Source organism: Oryctolagus cuniculus, chromosome 2 (genome assembly GCF_964237555.1).
Source record: "Oryctolagus cuniculus chromosome 2, mOryCun1.1, whole genome shotgun sequence".
Classification (NCBI taxonomy): Eukaryota; Metazoa; Chordata; class Mammalia; order Lagomorpha; family Leporidae; genus Oryctolagus; species Oryctolagus cuniculus.
Window position 1 is genome coordinate 170,789,345 of NC_091433.1, and position 24,146 is coordinate 170,813,490.

General features: G+C 44.1%; 1 protein-coding gene across 7 annotated transcripts in view; it reads left to right on the plus strand.

Moving 5' to 3' along the window:
- The window catches only part of DPY30 (dpy-30 histone methyltransferase complex regulatory subunit), a 34,720-nt gene that overhangs the window by 3,483 nt on the left and 7,091 nt on the right, over positions 1–24,146 (plus strand). For 2 of the 7 annotated variants that reach the window (XM_070069280.1, XM_070069278.1), the window contains exons 2-3: positions 17,518–17,588; positions 17,681–17,728. In XM_070069280.1, coding sequence (XP_069925381.1) covers positions 17,553–17,588; positions 17,681–17,728 — 84 coding nt within the window. In that variant the 5' untranslated portion in view covers positions 17,518–17,552. Of the gene's footprint in view, positions 1–9,425; positions 9,506–12,651; positions 12,765–16,637; positions 17,315–17,517; positions 17,589–17,680; positions 17,729–24,146 lie in introns of those variants that run through there. The other 5 variants (XM_070069279.1, XM_070069281.1, XM_051843040.2 and 2 more) reach the window with 5 other exon arrangements.

Below are 24,146 nucleotides of genomic sequence, written 5' to 3' on the forward strand. Positions count from 1 at the left end.
TCTTTTTTAAAAAAATTTGAGAGGCAAAGTTACAGATAGCAAGAAGGTGAGACGGGGGTGGGGGGAGAGATCAATCTTCTATTTACTGGTTCAGTCCCCAGATGGCCACAATGACTGGAGCTGGACCAATCTTGAGCTGGGAGCTTCATTTGGGTCTCCCACGTTGAGTGCAAGGGGCCAAGCACTGGAGCCATCTTTTGCTGCTTTCCCAGGCCATTAGCAGAGAGCTGGATTGGAAGAGGAGCAGCTGAGACATGAACCAGTACCCAATGGGATGCTAGCACCACAGGTGGAGGCTAAACCTACTATGCCACAGCATGGGCTCCCACCTGTATTCTTAATTTGCTTTTTCTCCTCAATATTTAAGTGTTTGAAATTCCTCCATGGTGATTTTTATAGCTATAGTTTATGTTCATCACTATGTAGTATTCCACTATATGAATTTATAGCAATTTATTTTAATGTTAAGCCATTGACTGATACATAGTTCAGTGCCAGTTTTTTTTTTTATCTTTGCTCAAATAACTTTTTTTTTTTTTTTAAGATTTGTTTCTTTGAAAGGCAAAATTACCCAGAGAGAGGGAAAGACAGAAAGAGATATCTTCCATCCACTGGTTCACTTCCCAGATGGCCTTAACAGCGAGGGATATGGACCAGCCCAAAGTCAGGAGCCGGGATCTCTATTTGGGTCTCCCATGCGGGTAGCAGAGGCCCAAGTACTCTGCCTACCTTCTGCTGCTTTTCCCAGATCATTAGCAGGAAGCTGGATTGGAAGTGGAACAGCTGAGACTTGAACCTGGGCTCATATGGGATGCCAGTGTTGCAGGAATTGGCTGAACCTGCTGTGCCACAACTCTGGGCCTTTAACTGGTTCTTCTACTGGCTTTCCCTGGGGTTGTCCATGTGCATACAATCATCTGATGGCTTGACTCATGGCCTAGCCAGCTTCACTTGCAGGTCCACGGGTTGTTTGTGGCTATTGGCTGGGACATGTGTCCCTAGCAGGATAGCCCAGCCATCTCTATATGGCACGTGGTGATGTGAGAGTATGAGTGGAAGCTGTATGGCCTCTTGAAGCCTAAACTCCAAAGTTGCACAAGGTGACTTTGCTACATTCTGTCATTGAAGCCAGTCACAAGGCTAACTCCAGTGCAACAGCTGTGAACACAAACTCCACATCTTGATGGAGACATGGCAGAGTAGCATTGCAAAGGGACATATAAGATGAGTGGAATTGTAGGCATTTTTGCAAGTAATCTAGCAAAATGATTGTGGGTAGAATTTTTTACCTAATATTCAAATAAGAACTTAAGTGTATCTTCTCATTTTAGAAAGCAGTTCCTAACCATTTTTCTGAACCATAAAAATCTTAGTTTTTAACACAGAATTCAACTAACATATATATAAGGAGGTAACAACAACAATGATGATGAAGACTACTATTTGCTAACATTTACTGAACTCATATCCTAGGCTTAGTTAAGGTAACTTTTACCCTCATATTTAGTCATCAATATTTGAATTAAGCATTATTGCCTCTAAATTTTACAGTAAAAAATTTGAGGCTCTGGGCTGGTGTTGTGGCATAACAGGTAAGTCTGCCTCCTGCAACACTGGCATCCCATATGGGCACCGGTTTGTGTCCTGGCTGCTCCACTTCTGATCCAGCTCCCTGCTATGGCCTGGGAAAGCAGTAGAAGATGGCCCAAGTGCTTGGGCCCCTGCACCTGCATGAGAGACCCAGAAGCTCCTGGTTCCTGGCTTCGGATCAGCTCAGCTCCGGATGTGGCCATCTGGGGAGTGAACCAGCAGATGGAAGATCTCTCTCTCTCTCTCTCTCTCTTTTTTTTTTTTTTTTTTAAGATTTATTTGAAAGGCAGAGTTACAGAAAGAGGGAAACATAGACAGAGAGATCTTCCAACTGTTCAGTCCCCAGATAGCATAACAGGCTCTCAAGCTTCAAATTCTGTTTTTTGTTTTTTAATTGTTTGACCACAGCTGCTGTTGTGATGCAACTTTTTAAAAATTAATATATTTATTTGAAAGTCAGAGTTACACAGAGATAAAGGAGAGGCAGAGAAAGAGAGAGAGGGGTCTTCCATCCTCTGGTTCATTACTCAGATGGCCGCAATGGCCAGAGCTGTGCCGATCCAAAGCCAGGAGCCAGGAGCTTCTTCCAGGTCTCCCACATGGGTGCAGGGGCCCAAGGACTTGGGCCATCTTCTACTGCTTTTCCAGGCCATAGCAGAGAGCTAGATCGGAAGTAGAGCAGCTGGGAGTCAAACCGGCATCCATATAGGATGGCACAGTACATAATGCTTCTGTGATTTAAGATAAAAATACAGGCTTTCAAGAGCATCATTTTTGGGGTGGGCACTGTGATGCAACAGATTAAGTTGCTGCTTGAGATACCCAGATCCCACATGGGAGTGCCGGTTCAAGTTTCAGATACTCTGCTTCAGACCCAGCTGCTTGCTAATACATCCTGGAAGGCCGAAGAAGATGGCTGGAGTGCTTGGGCCTCTACCACCTGCATGGAAGACCCAGACTGAGTTCTGGGCTCCTGGCTTCAGCTTGGCCCAGCCCTAGCTGTTGTGGGCATTTGCAGAGTGAACCAGTAGAATGGAAGATCCATCTCTCTCATTTTTTTCCCCTTTCAAATAAGTGAAAATAGATAAATAAATCAGTAAACATTATTTTTTAAAATAATTACATTTTTACATATGTTTGTGTTTTGTTATTAAGTAAGTACATCTTTGCCCCATGGGGCAGGAGTGATCTTTCATTTTGGCCATCCAGATGCTGGGTTTCTGACCTTCGGCCCCCTGCTTGCTGCGTCTGCTATCCATTTGCACCTAATACTCGCTGTGCTTTTCTGCAGTTTGCCATTGTTCTGTGTGGTAGAAATGTGGAATCAAGGGTCAGCAAGGCTAGGATCAGTATTCTGATTCTAGACTTTATATTTGTGTGATAAGGAGCAAGTTCTTTAGTTACCTGCTTTGCAAAGTGGTGTAATAAGAATTAAATTAGAGTGTGAAAGAGTACATCTGAAACCACTAGCATAACACTTGCAACATGACAGGACTCAGTAAACTTTATGAGTATGTGTTTTTGTCTCATATACCTGCAATGCCATTCCAAATTTCTGGCTCAACTGGCGGGGTGGGGTCTCATTTTTTTTTTCTTTTCTTTTTTGACAGGCAGAGTGGACAGTGAGAGAGAAAGAGACAGAGAGAAAGGTCTTCCTTTTGCTGTTGGTTCACCCTCCAATGGCTGCTGCGGCCGGCGCACCGCGCTGATCCGAAGCCAGGAGCCAGGTGCTTATCCTGGTTTCCCGTGGGGTGCAGGGCCCAAGGACTTGGGCCATCCTCCACTGCACTCCCTGGCCACAGCAGAGAGCTGGCCTGGAAGAGGGGCAACCGGGACAGAATCCGGCGCCCCAACTGGGACTAGAACCCAGTGTGCTGGCACTGCAGGCAGAGGATTAGCCTATTGAGCCGGGGTACCAGCCTATGTCAATTTCAAATCCATTTTGTAAATTAGCATCACCTTAAATTTGTCTCAAGAAAAACAAGGCCTTGATGTTATCCTTGTTTTGTAATGTGCCTGGACTGAACATCCTAACTATCCTAACTTTCTTAGCCATTCAACCTAGAGTGTTACAGCCTCCCAGGTTTCAGATTATAAGAACTTTCAGGACACTTAATCTTGAATGAAATCTGGGCCAGTTTCACCAGGACAAAAAGGAGGAGCTGAGTACTGTGCTAACTAATCCAGGACATTCAGTCACTTTATCTCTCTACTCCTTGAATTTATTTACCAAAGTGCCTCCCACCAGCTGACTGTTGAGATATTTCAGTTCGTTTGCTTTCTAAGGAACACCCCTACCTTTCAGTTCGAGAGATACTGGATTATTTTAAGTAAGGTCCAATCACAGATATATTCAGGATCTCTTTTCAGCTAAAAAAAAAAAAAAAAAAAAAAAAAAAAAAAAAAAAGCACACCTAGACTAGAGAGGAAATGACTGATTTTGGTAAAGGCAGAAAACCTAAAATAGAGAAAAAATGAAAAGATATGGTTGGGGTTGGGGGTAAGAGGAGTCAAATAACAGTTTAGGAATCGATTCTGTTGCTTTATTGGAAAGCAAAAACATAACTGTGAACAATGTAATTATTTTCCTGAATTGTGTCCACACTTGGCACACATTCATTCATTTATTCAACAAATAGTATTAGCCCAATGTCCTGGGCAAGGAGCAACATGCCAAAATTAGTGCAGATAATTATATCATGTTTATCACATAATGCAGTGGCCAAAACTTAAAACAGCAGCAGCAGTCAGGCATACAATATATATGTGTTTTATGTGCGGGTGACATGGCAATCAGAAATGCATATAAGCAGAATAGGTGTTAAGCATAGTGGTTAAAATGCCTGCGTCCCACTTTGCAGTAGCCCGGTTTAATTTCCAATTCAGGCTCCTGATTCCACCTTCCTGCCGATGCAGATTCTGGGAGGCAGTGAGGGAGACCTCGACTGAACTTCAGGATTCAGGTTCTGATCACAACCTAGTCCATTGTGGGCATTGGGGAAGTGAACCAGCAGATGGGAGCACTCTCTCTTGCCCTGTCTCATTTTTCCTCTGCCTCTCAAATGCAAAATTAATGCATATATAATGGGAGAGACCATAAGAAACAAGAGGGTGGCATCCCCTAAAAAAACAGGATAGCTATTTCTCAGCTACAGTACTTTAAAAAATTATTTATTTATTTATTTGAAAGGCAGAAAAACAGAGACAGAGGTAGAGACATACAAGGATCTTTCGTCCTCTGGTTCACTCCACAAATGCCTAAGACAGCCAGGGCTGTGCCAGGCCAAAGACAGGATCCCTGAGTGCAATCAGGATCTCCCACATAGGTAGCAGGAACCCAGGTACTTAAGCCATTACTGTCCAGGGTGTACATTCGCAGAGAGCTGGAATCAGGAGTGGAACTTAGACTCAGAACATCTGATATAGCATGTGGGTGTCCAGAGTGGCATGTTGCCCACTGTACACACAAGATGCCTATCCTTCAAGCTAGTTTCTTTCAAGAGAAACCATGACTCTGAATTTTATGTGAAATATATAGGCTAGGACATATCTGCTCAAAACTTGAAAACAAGCCAAAACGAAAACTCTGGGTTGTCACTTGGAAATTCTCTAGTTTACAGAGGACTTGTTACTTCCATGAAACTGAATGAGCTCATGGTTTTGAAATAGGTGTAGGTGTAAGTATGAATTGTTACCTGACTTGCCCAACTTGATTTTTGAAGCTAGGAGTCTATGGAAGCACAGCAGAGTTGGCTATACAGAATTTTAAGTGAATGCCTGAAGAATGGCAATGTACATGGCCACGGTATATTCAGTGTTCTTTTTATTGAAGATTTTTATTTATTTATTTGGAAGGCAGAATGACAGAAAGAGAGAGAGAGAGAGAAAGTATCTTCTACCTGCAGGTTCATTCTTCAAATGGAATTTCATGCTGGTCTCCCACATGGGTGGCAGGGGCCCAAGTATATGGAAGCTGGATTGGAAGTGGAGCAGCAGGAACTCAAAAATTGAACTGATGGCCATTGGAGGGTGAACCAACGGCAAAAAGGAAGACCTTTCTCTCTGTCTCTCTCTCTCTCTCTATCCACTCTGCCTGTCAAAAAAAAAAAAAAAAAAAAAAAGAAAAAAAAAAATTGAACTGATGCTCCAATATGGGATGCTGGTGTCACAAGCTGCTGTTGATCGCATTGTGCCATAACACTCAGCCCTCAGTTGGTACTTTTAACAAAGTAGTTACATATATAAATGTAGTCTTATATTTGTGTATTTATGGTGGACACAGCATGCTTATTCCAGCATACATGAAGAGCAGAGAAATGGGAACTGTTAGAACCAGGTAAATGTTGGGGCCGGCGCCGCCGCGGCTCACTAGGCTAATCCTCCGCCTTGCGGCGCCGGCACACCGGGTTCTAGTCCCGGTCAGGGTGCCGGATTCTGTCCCGGTTGCCCCTCTTCCAGGCCAGCTCTCTGCTGTGGCCAGGGAGTGCAGTGGAGGATGGCCCAAGTCCTTGGGCCCTGCACCCCATGGGAGACCAGGAGAAGTACCTGGCTCCGGCCATCGGATCAGCGCGGCGGCCATTGGAGGGTGAACCAACGGCAAAGGAAGACCTTTCTCTCTGTCTCTCTCTCACTGTCTACTCTGCCTGTCAAGAAAAAAAAAAAAAAAAAAAAAAAAGGACTAGGTAAATGTTGGGATGTAAAAGGTGTTGCCTCTTTGCAAAACCGGTTGCTACCCAGTGCATTGGTATTAGAAAGTCTTCTATCCTGAGAGCCTCCGTGGCATCTTCTCAGATACCTGAGTTTTTTCTCTTGGTCCCTTCACTGCATTTGTCTGTATTATGTTACCCTCAGTCCTCCCAGAGAGGTTTTTCCTTTAAGGCTTCCCTGTAATACTTAACTCTTTGCTCAACACTGCACCAAAGATACCTACTTGCATTTATCCCAGCTTCATCTGAACTCCTTCAGGGTGTGTGGTCTGCAGCATCCATCTGTGCCTTCATTCAGTTGTCTTGTGCTCTTATGGAAACATGTCATGTGACTATGTATGATCTAGCTGAACTAGAATACAGGTTGACAAGGGCAGGAATGATAATATATAAATATAGTTTAAACTCCTCAAGTGGTTAGGATCCCCCAAATCACTCCATGTTTGGTGATCCCTAGGAGGACTTAAAGGACTCAGTGTATAACCATAGCCATAGCTATGATTTATTATAGCAAAAGGCTACACAGGGCAAAATCATTAAGGGAAAGGTATATGGGATTAATTCTAGAACAAGCCAGGTACAAACTTCTAGGAATTCTGTCCTGGTGGAGTCATGGAGGATGCACGTGATTCTCCCAGGAATGAGTTCTGACAACATATGTGAGCTATTTACCCAGAGATTCTCATCAGAAATTCTGTGCTCAGGGCTTTTGTTGGAACTGATCATGTAGGTACCCTCTGCCTGACACAACAAAATTCCAGATCCCTAGGACAGCAGTTCAACATAAACCATACTGTTTGCACAACAGTTGAGGCAGTGAGCCACCCTTATCATTGAGGAAAAGCTTTAATATCAGTTTAGGGAACTATTGCTCACCCAAGTCCCCAGACAATAGCCAAGGGTGAATCTTGCAAGAAGGCCTTTCTAAGGACAGTAGAATTAGCTCTTTTTCTGCACACTCCCCATGAGGACTAAGTAAGTAATAAATGCTCCCTAAGTGTTTGAGTACAGGGCAAAAGAATGAACTAGAAGAGTCTTCTTTCAGCACCATTTTTTTTTTTTTTTTTTTTTGACAGGCAGAGTGGACAGTGAGAGAGAGAGACAGAGAGAAAGGTCTTCCTTTGCCATTGGTTCACCCTCCAATGGCCGCTGCGGCCGGCGCACTGCGCTGATCCGATGGCCGGAGCCAGGTACTTCTCCTGGTCTCCCATGGGGTGCAGGGCCCAAGGACTTGGGCCATCCTCCACTGCACTCCCTGGCCACAGCAGAGAGCTGGCCTGGAAGAGGGGCAACCGGAACAGAATCCGGTGCCCCGACCGGGACTAGAACCTGGTGTGCCAGTGCCGCAAGGCGTAGGATTAGCCTAGTGATCCTGGGCGCCGGCCCTTTCAGCACCATTATATAATTAATTAGACCCATTCAAATATTCTTCTAAAATTTGCATGTATTACTTGTAATAAAAAACTACATATTTTGCCTTTGCCGCGGCTCACTAGGCTAATCCTCCGCCTAGCGGCGCCGGCACACCGGGTTCTAGTCCCAGTTGGGGCGCCGGATTCTGTCCCGGTTGCCCCTCTTCCAGGCCAGCTCTCTGCTGTGGCCAGGGAGTGCAGTGGAGGATGGCCCAGGTGCTTGGGCCCTGCACCCCATGGGAGACCAGGAAAAGCACCTGGCTCCGGCCATCGGATCAGCGCGGTGGCCATTGGAGGGTGAACCAACGGCAAAGGAAGACCTTTCTCTCTGTCTCTCTCTCTCACTGTCCACTCTGCCTGTCAAAAAAAAAACAAAAAAAAACTACATATTTCTCAGTGAAAAAAAACTCATTAAATATTTTTACCCTTTTAATTTTTAGTTTATTTTTTAACAGATTCAATGTGATTTATAGACACTATACCCTTTTAATTTTATAACAGATTTGTTTTTTGAGTTAAAAAAAGCACAGTTCAAACAACCTGAAAGTTTCTAAAAAGTAGACTTTCCCTCCCATGTTCCCTCTTCATCATGGGTCACCACTATTAAGTTTGGTATGTGTCTCTCCAGCCTTTGTCCTATACATGCATAAATATGAGACATCTTCAAAAACTTCACAGAACATGTATTATGAAAAAACTATGGATTTCGATTTTTTCACCAAAATAAACTTAGCTTTTATAAAAAAATATTATTTGCAAGGCTGAGAGACAGAGAAAGAAAGAGACAGAATACAAGGTGAGACAGCTTTCATCTGCTGGTTCACTCCCCAAGTACCTGCAACAGATGGGGCTGGGTCAACAGTGAAGCCAGGAGCTGAGACTCAATCCAAATCTCCCATGTGGGTGGCAGGAACCAACTGCTGCCTCCCAGGGTGCACATTAGCAGGAAGCTGGAATTAAGAATCAGAGGTCATATCAAACCCAGGCACTAGAATATGGGAAGCAGGCATGTAATACTAGGCCAAACATCACCTCTCCCCAAACTTAAGATTTGATTTCATTTTTTCTACTAACTTTAGGAAATACTCTCATATATTTGTATATGTGAAAAAATAGAATCATGGTATAAGATTTGTCTACAACATGCATTTTTTACACAAAATTATGTTGTAAATGTCTTTTCACCTATAGATCTATCTCATTATTTTCTGTGGCTACATTGTATACATTTGTCACAACTAATGAACCAAGACAGATACATTATTATTTTTCAGACTTATTTATTTACTTGAAAGGTAGAGTGTCAGAGAGGAAGAAGGAGAGGCAGAACCTGCTGGTTCACTCCCCAAATGGCTGCAACAGCTCAGAGTGGGCCAGGCAGAAGCCAAGAACCCAGAACTCCATTTGTGTCTCCATAAGGGTGCACATTAGTTGGAAACTGGATGGGAAGCAGAACCACCAGGATCTGAACCCACACTCCCAATATGGGATGCAGTCCCTGCAAGTGGCAGTTTAACCACTTGCCAAAAACTCCCAGGTAGGATTAATTCTGCCACTAGGCCATGTTCTTGTGATTTGTTCAGGGAGGGCAGTCATTCAGACCTGCGGCAATCCATTTATGGCATTCATTTTATCAAAATCACTGGTACTGTTTGGATACAGCAAAGTTTAGACTTGTTATGAGAAGTTTTGCTTTTTCTCCTCGAATGTGAAAAAGAAAGCACCTAACCCTGAATCCTTCTAGTAATTGTCTGTCAACCATGAGAAAAACAGCCTGAGGATGAAGCTGTTATGAAGGTACGTATGGGGGTGGCCATTTTGCCAAGTGCTAAAGATGCTTGCATCCTCTATCCACATGCCTGGATTTGACTGGATCTGATTTTTTTTTTTTTTTTGAAAGAGTGACAGAGAGAGAGGTCTTTCATCTGCTGGTTCATATGGGATGCCGGCACTTCGGGCCAGGGCATTAACCCACTGCGCCACAGTCCCCTTTCCTATCTTTTCACCTTTATTACTTGTCTATACGTGCGGGGTCCTCACAAAGTCCATAGAAATTATGGATTATGAAAAAACTGTCTAGATTTCAAAAAATTTTGCCTCCATAAAACATCTTTTAATTTTTTTCCACAGGGGCCAATGCTGTGGCACAGCCGGTTTAAGCCTGGCATGCAGCACTGCCATCCCCAGTGGTGCCAGTTCAAGTCCTGGCTTCTCCACTTACTATCCAGCTCCCTGCTAATGCACCTGGGAAAGCGGCAGAGAATGACCCAAGTCCTTGGGACCCTGTACTCACTTGGAGACCTGGAGGAAGCTCCTGGCTACTGGCTCCTGGCTTCAGATTGGCCCAGCTTTGGCCATTGTGGCCATTTGAGGAGTGAACCAGTGGATGAAAGACCTCTTTGTCTCTACCTCTCTCTGTTAACTCAGTCTTTCAAATAAATAAAATAAATCTTAAAAACTAATTTTTTCCACAAACCGTTTTTCAATCTAAGAGGTTCACCTACTGGTTCACTTTCCAAATGTCCACAATGGCTGGGGCTAAAACTCAGTCCAGATCTCACATGTGGCAAAACTCTGTGTTTCAAATAAATAAAATAAATCTTTAAAAAAAAAAAAAAAGGAAAGAAACAATGTAAGATCTGCTGAAAGTCAGAGTTACAGAGAGAGGGAGAGATGGAAAGAGATCTGCCATCCGCTATCTCACTCCCTAAATGGCTGCAATGGCCAGGACTGTGCCATTCTGAAGCCAGGAGCCAGGAGCTTCTTCCAAGTCTCCCACATGGATGCAGGGGCCCAAGCACTTGGTCCATCTTCTGTTGCTTTTCCCAGGCCATTAGTAGGGAGCTGGATTGAAGTGCAGCACCCATGACACAAACCAGTGCCCATATTGGATGCTGGCATCACAGGTAGCGGCTTAACTTGCTATGCCACAATAGTGGCCCAAATCAGTCTTTAAAAATAATAATAAAATAGCACTTGAGAAATTTCAGAAACAAATTTAAAAAACTTCATATGGGAAGCATCAGAAATGATTGACAATTTAGGGATTAGAAATCACAGTAAAATTAGCCTTTTCATTAATTTTTATTATTCTCATTGCTGAGATGATGTCTATATCATAAAAATTAGAACACATGTATTTGTAAATATTTATTTTAAAGGCAGAGAGACAAAGACAGGTTTACAGACATCTCACACCTCATGGTTCATTCCTAAAATGCCTGCAACAACCAAGTCTATACCAGGAGCCCAGGACTCAGACCAGGTCTCCTACGTGGATGGCAGGGACCCAAACACTTGAGTCATCTCCTACTGCCTCCTAGGGTACTCAGTCACAGGATGCTGGAATTGGAAGCAGAGTCAGGACTTTAACCCAGGCATTCTGGTATGGGATGTGGATATCCTAAGCAGCATCTTCACTGCTATGCGAAACATCTGCCTCTATTTGTTAGATTAAAAAGTCTATTTGGTTTATGTTTATCAAAATTTCTGAGATATAGATGGGGATAAGGTTGCTGCTTGGACATGGAGTTTGGTTTTAGAATTTGTTCTATTAGCCACAAAAGGTATTTCGTGGAAAGTTGCTTACCAAATCTGTAATGTACGTTTCTCCGACTGCTTGAGAGGAGGTTGGGTGTTCTTTCCCACAGTGTTTAGACGGCCTTCTATAAATTCTGTGTATTTCATTATAAGCATATATTTGTATGTGTAGTGTGCTAGATCAAGTTCTTCATTTTCCTAAATACTTTCCTTTTGCTGATTAAAACAGCAGCAATATACCAACAAAAAGTAAAACATTGTTATGATAATAAAATGATGATGGCGCCGCAGCTCAATAGGCTAATCCTTCACCTGCAGCGCTGCGACACTGGCACACCGGGTTCTAGTCCCGGTCGGAGCGCTGGATTCTGTCCCGGTTGCTCCTCTTCCAGTCCAGCTCTCTGCTGTGGCCCGGGAGTGCAGTGGAGGATGGCCCAAGTGCTTGGGCCCTGCACCTGCATGGGAGGCCAGGAGAAACACCTGGCTCCTGGTTTCGGATCAGCACGGTGCGCCGGCCGCAGTGCGCTGGCCGCAGCGGCCATTAGGGGGTGAACCAACGGAAAGGAAGACCTTTCTCTCTGTCTCTGTCTCTCTCACTGTCCACTCTGCCTGTCAAAAAAAAAAAAAAAAAAAAAAAAAAGATGAGGTGTAGATAGAACAGATTGAGTTTCACTCACATTTATATAATTTCAGTTTACAATTTAAAGCAATATTGCCTCCTCTGTTCTTCCTTGTAATAATTGTTATTCTAATTTTACATGTGAAAAAACCTGAAGCTCAGAAGAGTTAATCTCTGCTTAATTGTAAATGGCAAACAAGTGAAGAAACTCTTCCAATCACAGATCAAAGTTTCTCTATTACACATGCCTAAATAGCTATAAATTGCCTAGTAGATTTTTTTTTAAATTTATTTATTTGAAAGGCAAAGTCACAGAGAGGCAGAGGCAGAGGCAGACAGAAAGGTCTTCCATTTGCCAGTTCACTCCCACGATGGCTGCAACAGCTGGAGCTGCACCAATCCAAAGCCAGGGGCCAGGAGCTTCTTCTGAGTATCTCACACAGGTGCAGGGGCCCAAGGACTTGGGCTACCTTCTACTGCTTTCCCAGGCCATAGCAGAGAGCTGAATCAGAAGTGGAGCAGCCAGGACTCGAACCGGCAACCAACTGGCACTTCAGGTGGCGGCTTTACTGGCTGCACCACGGCACCGGCCCTGTAGATTTTTATCTGTGGAATGTGTCCTAAGTCTGTAAAAAAGCAGGTATTTTTTTCTTCATTATTCTAAAGTCTAGAATTCTAGTTCTAGAATCTTTACTGTCTTCCTGAACCTCCAAGAAAGTAAGTCTAGAGATTACTTTGGTGCAAGTACCTGTTTTCTCTATAAATTCATTTTTTGAAAAAAATAAAGAAGACCTGTAAAATAATCAAATAGAAAGATGAATATAAGAAGGTCTTTGACTTTGAAGAACTGAAAACCTAATTCTGTTTAATCATGAATTAAATGTAAGGCAGAAAGAGGTAAGTAGCAACATGTAGGAAGCAGGTGAGAGCCCTGAACACTTTGGTACAAGTCCAAGTAAGAGTCAAGTGTCCTTCTCATTCATTAATTCATTCCTCTTTGAATAGTAGATATTGGTACAAATTTCTGACATAATAATGGTTCCCACAGTCATCTTTAGAATCATTAATAGCCTATCAAGTCATTAATAGTATAGGAAAACTGAGTACTCTGCAGTCTCTTCAGTTAACTCTATACTTGTTGTTCTTTTCTTGCTAATTTAGTTCCATCTATCAGGTTTTTTTCCTCCTGCTATGGCTTGTTTTCTCAAACTTTAAACTATTTTTTATTTTTTTAAAAAATTATTTATTTGAGAGGTAGAATTACAGATAGAGAGAGGGAGAGACAAAGGTCTTCCATCTACTGGTTCACTTCCCAAATGGCCACAACTGCCGAAGCTGGGCCAATCCAAAGCAAGGGGCCAAGAGCTTCCTCTGGGTGTCCAACGTGGGTGCAGGGGCCCAAGCACTTGGGCCATCTTCCACTGCTTTCCTAGGCCATAGCAGAGAACTGGATCCAAAGTGGAGCAGCCAGGACATGAACCAGTGCCCATATGAGATGCTGGTGCCATAGGCAGAGGTTTAGCCTACTATGCCACAGCTCCAGCCCCCTCAACTATTTTTTTTAAAGATTTATTCATTTGAAAGACAGAGTTACAGAGAGGAAGAGAATGAATCTGTCTGCTGCTTCACTTCCCCAGTGGCTGCAATAGCTGGGGCTGGTGCAGGCTGAAGACAGAAACCAGGAACTCCATCTGAGTTTCCCTCATGAGTGGCAGGAACCCAAGTATTTGAGCCATCATCTGCTGCCTCCCAGGCCCACTACCTGGAAGCGTGATGGGAAGCATGGAGTAGCCTGGACGTGAATCAGGCACTCTGGTAAGTGTTGGAGGTGTTCCAAGCAGTCATTTAACCTACTGTGCTACAATGCCTGTCCCTTAATGTTTTAAATGTGAAAACTTTTAGTGAAGCTTTTTGTAAATCACACCAATAAATTTTATCTAGATTGAGAGAAACCTAGTTGACAACTATTTTATGCTCCTACCTTTAGTGAAAGTTTATATAGTTTCAGTAGTGTCAGTATACAAACATCAAATTTTGACTATGAAACAATTCAGCTTAACATATATTACAATGTACCAGATACCATGTGAAGTAACACATGGTCCCTGCCTTGAAGGAGTGCAAAATTAGATTCTATCTTTACTAAAATCTTCAGCACTTGGAAAATGTAAATTAGCCGCTTTCACTTGTTTCCTGGAATTTGGAAATATTTTTTCGATGCCCAGTGTGTATGGTGAAATGTATGGACATTTAAGAAATATGACCATGCATATTACTATTGTCTTTTTTCCTTAATTATTCTCTGGTCATACTTGCTTTTATTTCCCATTCTTGAAAAATAGAATTTATATGTCAGTTTATATATCTTGTACATATGCATTACATATTTGCATTAATCTACATGAAAAATCTTCAAAATGCCATATGTACCTGTTATCCATTTATAATACTAATCAAATATACATGAAAAAATAAAACCTTAAAAATGTACCCACAACTTTAGCTCCTAAACAAATTTTACTTTAGATCTTTATCCATGCAGCTTTTAACAAGTACAAGGGGGAGGCATTGTGGCACTGGGGGCTAAGGTGCTGCTCCTGTGTCCACATCCCATACCAAAGTGCCTGGGACTACTAAATCCTGCCCCTGCTTCCTACTAATATGCACCCTAGGAGGCAGCGGATGAAGGCTCAGGAACTTGGATTCCTGCCACCCACATGGAAGACCTGCAAGTTCCAAGTCTTTTACTCTGGCCCAGACCTGGTTGTTTAGGGCACTTGGGAGCAAATCAGCAAATGAGACATTTATTTTTCTGTCACTTTGCCTTCAAAATAAACATTTTAAAAAGCTTAAAAAATAGGGCCGACGCTGTGGGTATAGCCACTACCTGCAGCATTGGCAGCCCACGTGGGCGCAGGTTTGTATCCTGCCTGCTCTACTTGCAATCCTGTTCCCTGCTAATGTGACTGGGAAAGCAGAGAAGATTGTTAAGGCAAACAGCGGCAGAGAACATATTATTACCTCAGTTTTTTGTCTCACATAGAAGAGAGATTTAAAAGCAAGATTTATTAGAGTCAAAGGCTTCCAGCCAGAGTGGCATGGAGGGGAGCTTCCAAGGGAGGAAAAAAACCAAAGTGGTCCAAGGCAGTCAATTTTTGAAACAAACAAACAAACAAACAAACAAAAAACCTTGACAATCAGATCAACATTGTTATGAGGCAGGTGCAAGGTGTCCGGCGCGTAACAAATCTTCCCAGGCAGACGAATCAATTAATTCACAGGCTTTTATTGGGGTTCCGCTCCCGGGCGAGGTTCCCCGGTCCCAACAGAGCAACAGAGCAGGGGCAGGGGAAGTCGCGTGTCAGAGATTGGGAGAGCTCCTTTTATAGATTCAGGGCATGGGGGTTAAAGGTTGAGGCGGGTCTGATCCTCACTGGTTGACCTTTAGGCACCCGCAGGGACCTTGACAAGGACTTTCTTCCCCAGAAGTAGGCCTCTCCATTTCCGGAAGTGTAGGCCTTCCCTCTTGCAGAACTCAAAGCTACCAGCTGGGACAAAACCCTTTTTGCAATCCTTTATCTTGTCTGGCTTGCTTAAAAAGAGCCATCATTAAGGGTTGGATACCTAATTTGTTTTCATTGTAAACTGGGAGCGCAGAAGGTGGAGTCAGCATCCCCTTGCTTTTCTCCTACAATTGGAAGTGGGCAGGCAGGCACTTCTGACCCTACTAAGGATAACTTTTGGGGGAAAGCAAGCACTCTACACCCCAAATTTCCACTGAGACCACCCTGACTGCCTGTTAACCCATCTGAGTCCTCACAAGATGGCCCAAGTGCTTGGGGCCCTGCTCCCACGTGGGAAACGTGGATGAAGCCCCTAGCTTTGGCCTGGCCCAGCCCTGACTGTTGTTGCCATATGGGGAGTGAACCGGCAGATGAGATTCTCTCTGTCTCTGCCACTGACCTTCTTCCTTGCTTTTTTGTTTGTTTGTTTGTTTAAAGATTATTTCATTTATTAGAGAGGCAGGGCGGGGTGGGGAGAGATCTTCCAACAACTGCTTTACTCCCCAAATGGCTGCAACAGCTGGAGCTGGGCCGATCCGAAGCTAGGAGCCAGGAGCTTCTTCCAGGCCTCCCAAGCAGGCAGGGGCCCAAGGACTTGGACTATCTTCCACTGCTTTCCCAGGCCTAGATCAGATGTGGAGCTTCTGGGACCGGTATAGGATGCCGGCACTGCAGGTGGCGGCTTTACTGGCTATGCCACAGTGAGGCCCCCGTAACTGACTTTCAAATAGATAAATAAATCTTTAAAAAAATAAACAGCAAAATAAAGTATTTAAAAAGTACTTAATGTTATATATTTCCACAAATGTGATTTTTAATTTTAATGTCAATCATATTGACATGCCATAATTTGGTCTTCAAATATTTATATGAAGTTATCAAGTTTTCACTTCACAATGGGCCACTACAATGGGACTGAGTCGGTCTATCACTTAAATTTACATGAAAATACATGAATTCACTGGCAAGAAAATACCTGCTTTACCAGATCCCCTTTGCTACTCTTTCAAAATGCATGTAGGGGGCGGTGCAGTGCAGTAGCCAGGGAGGCTGCGGCCTGCAGTGCAGGCATCCCTCGTGGCTGCTCCAATTCCTATCCAGCTCTCTGCTGTGGCCTGGGAGAGCAGTGGGATTGCCCAACCTGCACCCACGTGGGAGACCGGGAAGAAGCTCCTGGTTCCGGATCGGCACAGCTCTGGCCGTTACGGCCATTTGGGGAGTGAATCAGCAGATGTTAGACCTCTCTCTCTCCCTCTCCTCTCTCGCTGTAACTCTTTCAAATAAATAAACAATCTTAAAAAAAAAAAAGTGTATGTAAGAAGGCTAATTATCTTTTGTAGTTCTTACAAATTCAATAGTACCAAGGGAAAAAGAGTACGATACAAACCTAAGGCCCCACTCACAACGCATATTCACAGACGTGAGGCGCGAATAAAAGCTGACTACTAAATCCCCACACACTGGTTCTTCCCTCCGGCGGATTCCGCAGCCTGAGCCTATGATTTTTCTGGTGAGAACCATTCAATAGGCGGTATCTAAGGAGAGCTTCGGCCGATGTTTCCGGGCATCTTCCGGCTGCTGGCCAGGCCGAAACTCTGGGTGTGCAGTCGGGATTGCTCGTCCTGGGAGGACAGGATGAGGAGGGATTCGTCCATCACAGCCGCACTTCAGAAAAGCCACAAAGACTCTCGGGGGCGCGGGGCGCCTTCCCGCCCCAGACCCACTGGGAGGCTCTGCGCAGGCGCGGCAGTTGTGCGACATCCGTCACTTACGGCCGAAGCGGTTTGCGCTGTACAGACCTCTTAGTTGGAGCTGTGCAGACCTCTTAGGAACGAACAGCTTCGGCGCGGTAATCAGCTCCTCTTCCTGCTTTTCTTACTTCTCGTAGGTAGTTGGGGCAGCCCTGGAGCTTCTGTACCTGCTCCGGGCCTCCAGTCACGGGCCGTCCTATCGTGCTCCTCACATGCTGGGGGGGCTGCGCTGGCGCCCTGGTGGGGGTGAGGGGCGGGGTCGAAGCCGGGCAGCGCTCCATCCCGGCGTCTCCGGGTTGAAAGCTCCCGGGTAACTCTCAACTCTTGTTTTCCAAGACTTGGTATCCTGGAACTGACTCGCGGGGCCCGCCATGGAGCCAGAGCAGATGCTGGAGGGACAGACGCAGGTATCCGGAGGCCCTTGGATTTGGGGTGGCGGCGTGCAGGGAGGCAGCGGGGAACGTGGCTCATGTCTGTGGGATCCTGTTTTGTTTTCTAGGTTGCAGAGAACCCTCATTCTGAGTATGGTCTCACAGACAACGTAGAGGTAACTCGCTCAATTCCTGTGCCACCTCTGGTCGTCTCTTGAGAGCTGGAGAAAACTTGGGATCCGTTTTTACTAGGTTGCTTTGCACGAGGGGAAATTTTTGCTACCATGAGCTGAATAGGATCAGATTATAGCTAACTCGTTTGACTAGCGAACCAATTACTTTTGAGCCAAGAATCCTAACTTAAAAGTCATTTTGGGAAACAAGCCCGCATTACTGAAGGACACAGAGACATTTTGCGTGGTGGGTATGAGTGCATCGGTTGGGATGTTAAGGTGTAAAAACGGATGAAAGTTCAGCTCGTTGGTCTTTGTAGTAGTAGAATATTGTGCTGGTGGAGTTAAAGCTTAATGGCAGAGTTCAGTAGTAGATGCCATTGGAAGCTGTAACAGAGTAGACACTTTTTATCTTACATGATTTAGTCTTGATTCAGAGACTACAAGTACAAGCATTCCAAAGAAGGTGTACCTTTTTTTTTTTTTTTTGTAGGCCTTTTAAGAGATTGTGTCTAAAAAAAATGGAAGGTACTTTTGTGAATGAATGAGTAAATACTGACTGGGACAGATGAATTGACCACAGTTAGGCTAATAGAGACTTCTTAGAGCAGATTTATGTGTTATCTTAAAAAAATAAAGACATGGGTGATTACGTTTGAATAAATGAGCGCAGGAGCATTTCTGTGTATAGTAATAGTAATAGCTGCTAATGTTTCTTCAGCCCCTTTTGTGATGTGCCATACACACTGCTAAGCAATTTGCATCTATCTTTACACCTAAGGCTCAGTTGAGTGACTTGTCCACTGTCACCCAGGAAGTAAGTGGAAAGCTGTAATTTTCTTTTTAAGATTTTTAAAAATATTTGCATGTATTCTTTTTTTTTGTATATTTTATTTATTTGAAAGGCAGAGTTACAGAGAGAGAGATATTGGTCTTGTATTTGCTGGGCACTCCCCAAATAGCCAGGGTTGAGCCAGGCTGGAGCCATGAGTTTCTTCCGGGTCTCCCACTGGGGTACAGGGGACCAAGCAATCGGATGATCCTCTGCTGCTTTCCCTGGCACATTAGCAGGGAGCTGGATCGGCAGTGGAGTAGCAGGGATGCAAATCGGTGCGCTGCTGGTTGCAGCTTAACCTGCTATGTTACTGCACTGGCATCAAGAGCTGTGTTTTAAATCTAGGCAGGCTGATAGCTTTACAGTAGGATTAATTTGTATTGCAACTTCTAGAGTTCACTGGCATGGCTACTTTGTACCTATAAAATTGCTATTCCTGTGTACTAATTTGACCAGTGGTAAAAAGAGTCCATCTGTGGTTTTTTTTTTTTTTTTTTTTTTTTTTTTAAGATTTGTTTATTTATTTGAAAGGCAGTGCTAGAGAGCGAGCGAGCTCCTCCATCCACTGGTTCACTCCCAAAATGGCTGCAGTAGGTGGAGCTGCGCCAATCTGAAGCCTGGATCCAGGGGCTTCTTCTGGGTCTCCCACGTAGGTGCAGGGACCCAAGTATTTGGGCCGTCTTCTGCTTTCCCAGGCAGGGAGCTGGATGGGAATTGGAGCAGCTAGGACTTGGAACTGGTGCCCATATGGGATGCTGGCACTGTAGGCGGTGGCTTTCCCTACTGTGCCACAGCGCCGCCCCACCCCCATCTGTTTTCATAGTGCAAATTTTAATTGAATTGCAATGCTGAATAAGGTGACTCTGTAAATACACTGTTTTGTGTTCTAATCATCTAAGAGACTTTAAGGTGTCCTCACAGTCTTTTCTCGATGGTATTTGTATATGAAGGCAAAGCCTTGATATTGTAGAGCAGGGTTGGAGAATGTTTAACTCACTGTGGGCTGTATAAGGTCCTAGAAATCATTAGATCTATCCTGCTGAGGCAACCACAGGTGGAACTGAAAATTCAATAAATGTATAGCAGGCTACTTTTTAAGTTATATGGCTGGGGAATGATGTTAAAAATATCCAAATGGGGCCAGCACTGTGGCATAGTGGGTAAAGCTCATTACTTGCAGTGGCCCTTGGTGAAAAAAAGGTTCTCCACCCCTGCTGTAGAGCAATGATGCCCAAGTGCTGCATCCCAAAACCTTAGACCAATTTCCATGAGAAAAAATAAGGATAGTGGAGAGTGTTCATTATATTATTTCATGACTGATAGACTTGTTTCTATAACTTTTTAAGAAAAGATTTATTTATTTGAAAGGCAAAGCAATAGGGAGAGGGGGAGAGAGAGAGAGAGAGATCGTTCATCAAGTATTTATTCCCAAAATGGCCACAACACCAGGGCTGTGCCAGGCTGAAGGCGGGAGCCAGAAACTCCATCCTGCTTTCCCATGTGGGTGGCAGGGACCCAAGGACCTGGGCCATCTTCTGTTGCCTTCCCAATCACATTGGCAGGAAGCTGGATTAAAAATGGAGCAGCCAGAACTTGAACTGGCACTTCAGTATGGCATGCTTAACCTGCCGTACTAGAGTGCTGGCCTCTGTTTATGTAATTTTAGTGCCATTTTATGAATTAATGGTGATAGTAAAATAGTAATTTAAATTTTTACTTGGCAAAAAATATACCTTATATTAGTTTTCCCAGTCACCATAGTTTGTATGTATGTATTTAGGTTTGCTTTTTATTTATGTGAAAGGCAGAGTGACAGAGAGAGAGGGAGAGACAGAGCGAGAGGTCTTCCATCTGCTGTTTACTCCACAAATGGCTGCAGTGGCCAAGGCTGGGCCAGACAGAAGACAGGAGTCAGGAGCCCCTGTGTGTGGCTGGGGTACAAGCAGTTGGGCCAGCTGCTGCTGCCTTCCCAAGTACATCAGAGGGAGCTGGATGAGAAGCAGAGCAGCCAAAACTCAAACTGGCTATCAGATAGGGAATGCCGGCTGTGTAAGCAGTGGCTTAACCCATTGCCCTGTTGATGCTGGTCCACTTACCTTACTTTTTTTTTTTTTTTTTTAATTTGTACATTTTGGGAGTCTGGAAACTACTATTCTATAGCTGCCTCTCTTTCAATTCCATTTTCTTTCCTTTACCGGCTTAGGAATTTTTCTTAAGCGGTCAAGTCTCATTGTATCTTCTTGTCTGTTGTTTTAAGAACCTTATAACAGAGGCTGGCACTAGGCTTAGAAGGTTAGGCCTCTGCCTGCAGTGCCAGCATCCCATATGGGTGCTGGTTCAAGTCCCGGCTGCTCTTCTTTTGATCCAGCTCCTTGCTAGTGTGCCTAGAAAGCAGAGGAGGATAGCCCAGGTTCTTGGGCCCCTTCACCTGTGTAGGAGACCCAGAGGCGGCTCCTGGCTCCTAGCTTTGGCCTGGCCCAGCTCTGGCCATTTTAGCCATTTGGGGAATGAACCAGCAGATGGAGGATTGAATTCTCTCTCTCTCTCTGTCCTCTCTATTTCTGACTTTCAAACAAACAAACAAAATCTTAAAAATATGGGCCGGCGCCGTGGCTCACTAGGCTAATCCTCCACCTTGCGGCGCCGGCACACCGGGTTCTAGTCCCGGTTGGGGCACCGGATTCTGTCCCGGTTGCCCCTCTTCCAGGCCAGCTCTCTGCTATGGCCAGGGAGTGCAGTGGAGGATGGCCCAGGTGCTTGGGCCCTGCACCCCATGGGAGACCAGGAAAAGCACCTGGATCCTGGCTCCTGCCATCGGATCAGCGCGGTGCGCCGGCTGCAGCGGCGGCCATTGGAGGGTGAACCAACGGCAAAGGAAGACCTTTCTCTCTGTCTCTCTCTCTCACTGTCCACTCTGCCTGTCAAAAATAAAAAAAATAAAAAAAATAAAAAAAAAAAATTTCTGAAAAAAAAAAAAATCTTAAAAATAACAGAATTCCATTGTTTGTCTTCCAAGCCTTTTTACTATTGTTGGCATATATTTTACTTATATGTGTGCTGTGACCTCTAAAATGCATGACAGTTATGTTTTATTTATTTATTTCTTATTCTCTTAAGGAATTTAAGCAATAAGAAAATGAAGAATTTTGCATTTACCCACATATTTACTATTTTGAGGCTCTTTCTTTTCTGTGGATCTCAGCTTCTATCTGGTGTTGTTTTCATTCTACTTAAAGGGCTCTGACTTTTCTTGTACAAGTCCATTTGCAAGAAATTCTAGCTTCTGAATGTTTGGAGTACGCATTTGGTGTAACACTTAAAATGCATTGGGGACACCTGCTTCCTATGTTGAGTTCTCAGGGTTCAAGTCCTGGCCACCCTTATGATTTTAGCTTCCTGCTAATATGCACTGTGGAAGGCAGCAAGTGATATCCTGAATATCTGAAAAAAAAATTCATTGTTTTGCATAGTTTTTAGAAGATATTTTTGCTGGGAGTGGATCTGCTTCTCAATGCATAATGTCTTTTGCTGCTTTCAAGGTTTTCTTTTGTTGGGTGGGGACTGGCATTGTGGTGTAGGGGGGTAAAGCTGCTTCCTGTGATGCTGGCATCCCATATGGGCACCAGTTTGTGTCCTGTGTGCTCCACTTCTCATCGAGTTCCCTGTTAATGGGCTAGGAAAGCAGTACAACATGACCCAAGTGTTTAGGCCCTGCCACTCATGTGGGAGACTCACATGAGGCTCCTAGCTTTGGCCTGGCCCGGCCCGGCTCACTACTAGCTGTTGTGGCTGTCTGGGAGTGTACTAGTGGATGGAAGATTGACATCTCTGTCTCTGTCTCTTCTTCAAATAAATAAACACCTTTTAAAATTTTTTTATCAGTTTAAAAAAATATTTTTAATTTTTGATTTATTTAAAAGCCAGAGACAATGGTCTTCAATTCGCTGGTTTACCTCTTAAGTACCTCTAGCATCCATTGTGGGCTAGATGAAAGCCAGGAGCCCAGAAGTCAGTATGAATCTCCCATTTGGGTGTCCGAAACCCAAGTACTTGAGCTATCATCTTCTGCCTGCCGGGCTACACATTAGCAGGGAGCTGAAATGGAAAGTGGAGCCTACCCTCAAACCTAAGCACTCCAATATGGGGTGCAGGCATCCTAAGCTACAGCTAAGCACTGTACCAGACACCTACCCGTTCCTGGTAATTTCTTACTGGATGCTGGGCATTGTGAATATTACCTTGTATAGTATTTGATACTTTTGTATTTCTTGAGACGTACTTAAATTTTGTTCCAGGACATAGTTAAGTTACTTGGTAATAGTTTGTTCCTTTTGAGGCATGCTTTTAAGTTTTGTTAGGTGGGAGCAATCCAGCTTTTAGTTTAGGCCTGATTGCCTCCTCATCAGTGTCCTACTTAGTGCTCCAAGTATTAGGAGGTTTTCCTACTCTGGGTCATGGAACATGAACTGTTCTCAGCCCTGTATGAACTCCAGGCATTTTTCCTCCTGCTTCTTCTGGGAGGTTCTTTTCCTAGCCTTGAGTGGCTTGCCTCAGACCCATACACAAAATATTCACCAGGAGCCTGGAAGGCAGTCTCTTTATAGTCTCTCTCTGTATAATTCTCCTCTCTGTGCCATTTTTTTCTTTCAAAGTACACTGCCCTGCAAATTCTAATTGTTTTTGGTCTTCAAATTTCCAATGGTGTCTTCTCAACTCAGTTCTTCCTTCTCGAGCTGCATCCTTTAAGTTCTCTAGGCAGGAAGATGTTACTGGGGGCAACCTCAGGGCTCACTATGTTTTTTCCCCCTTTTTTGTAATCACTATTTTGCAGTGTCTATTATCATCTCATTCTTTTTCCTCCCTCCCTCCCTCCCTCCCTCCCTCCCTCCCTTCCTTCCTTTTTTGACAGGCAGAGTGGACAGTGAGAGAGAGAGACAGAGAGAAAGGTCTTCCTTTGCTGTTGGTTCACCCTCCAATGGTTGCTGCGGCCGGCGCACCGCGCTGATCCGATGGCAGGAGCCAGGTGCTTCTCCTGGTCTCCCATGGGGTGCAGGGCCCAAGCACTTGGGCCATCCTCCACTGCACTCCCTGGCCACAGCAGAGAGCTGGCCTGGAAGAGGGGCAACCGGGACAGAATCCGGCGCCCCGACCGGGACTAGAACCCAGTGTGCCGGCGCCGCAAGGCGGAGGATTAGCCTATTGAGCCATGGCGCCGGCCATTTTTCTTTTCTTTTTGATAGTTTGGATATATTAATCTTCAGGTTAATTCAGTATGTTGACTTAACTAAAACATTGGCAGTTGACATATATTAGGTACTCAAATGTGTTCAATATATAAGAGGATTTAGTTAAGTAATTTATTATAAGATATATAAGAGTTGTTTAAGCATTGCTGTTTCTTTTTGGAAAAATTGTAATGTTATGTAACTGGCTAATTTGTATTGTACAGAAACACTTTAACAGGAAGTTGGAACTGTTTTAAGAAAATACGTTTTGAGATTTCAAAGGTTGCCTGAGTTTCTTTTCTTTTAAAAATTTTATTTATGTTACTTATTTGAGAGGCAGAGAAAAATAGAAGGGAGGACA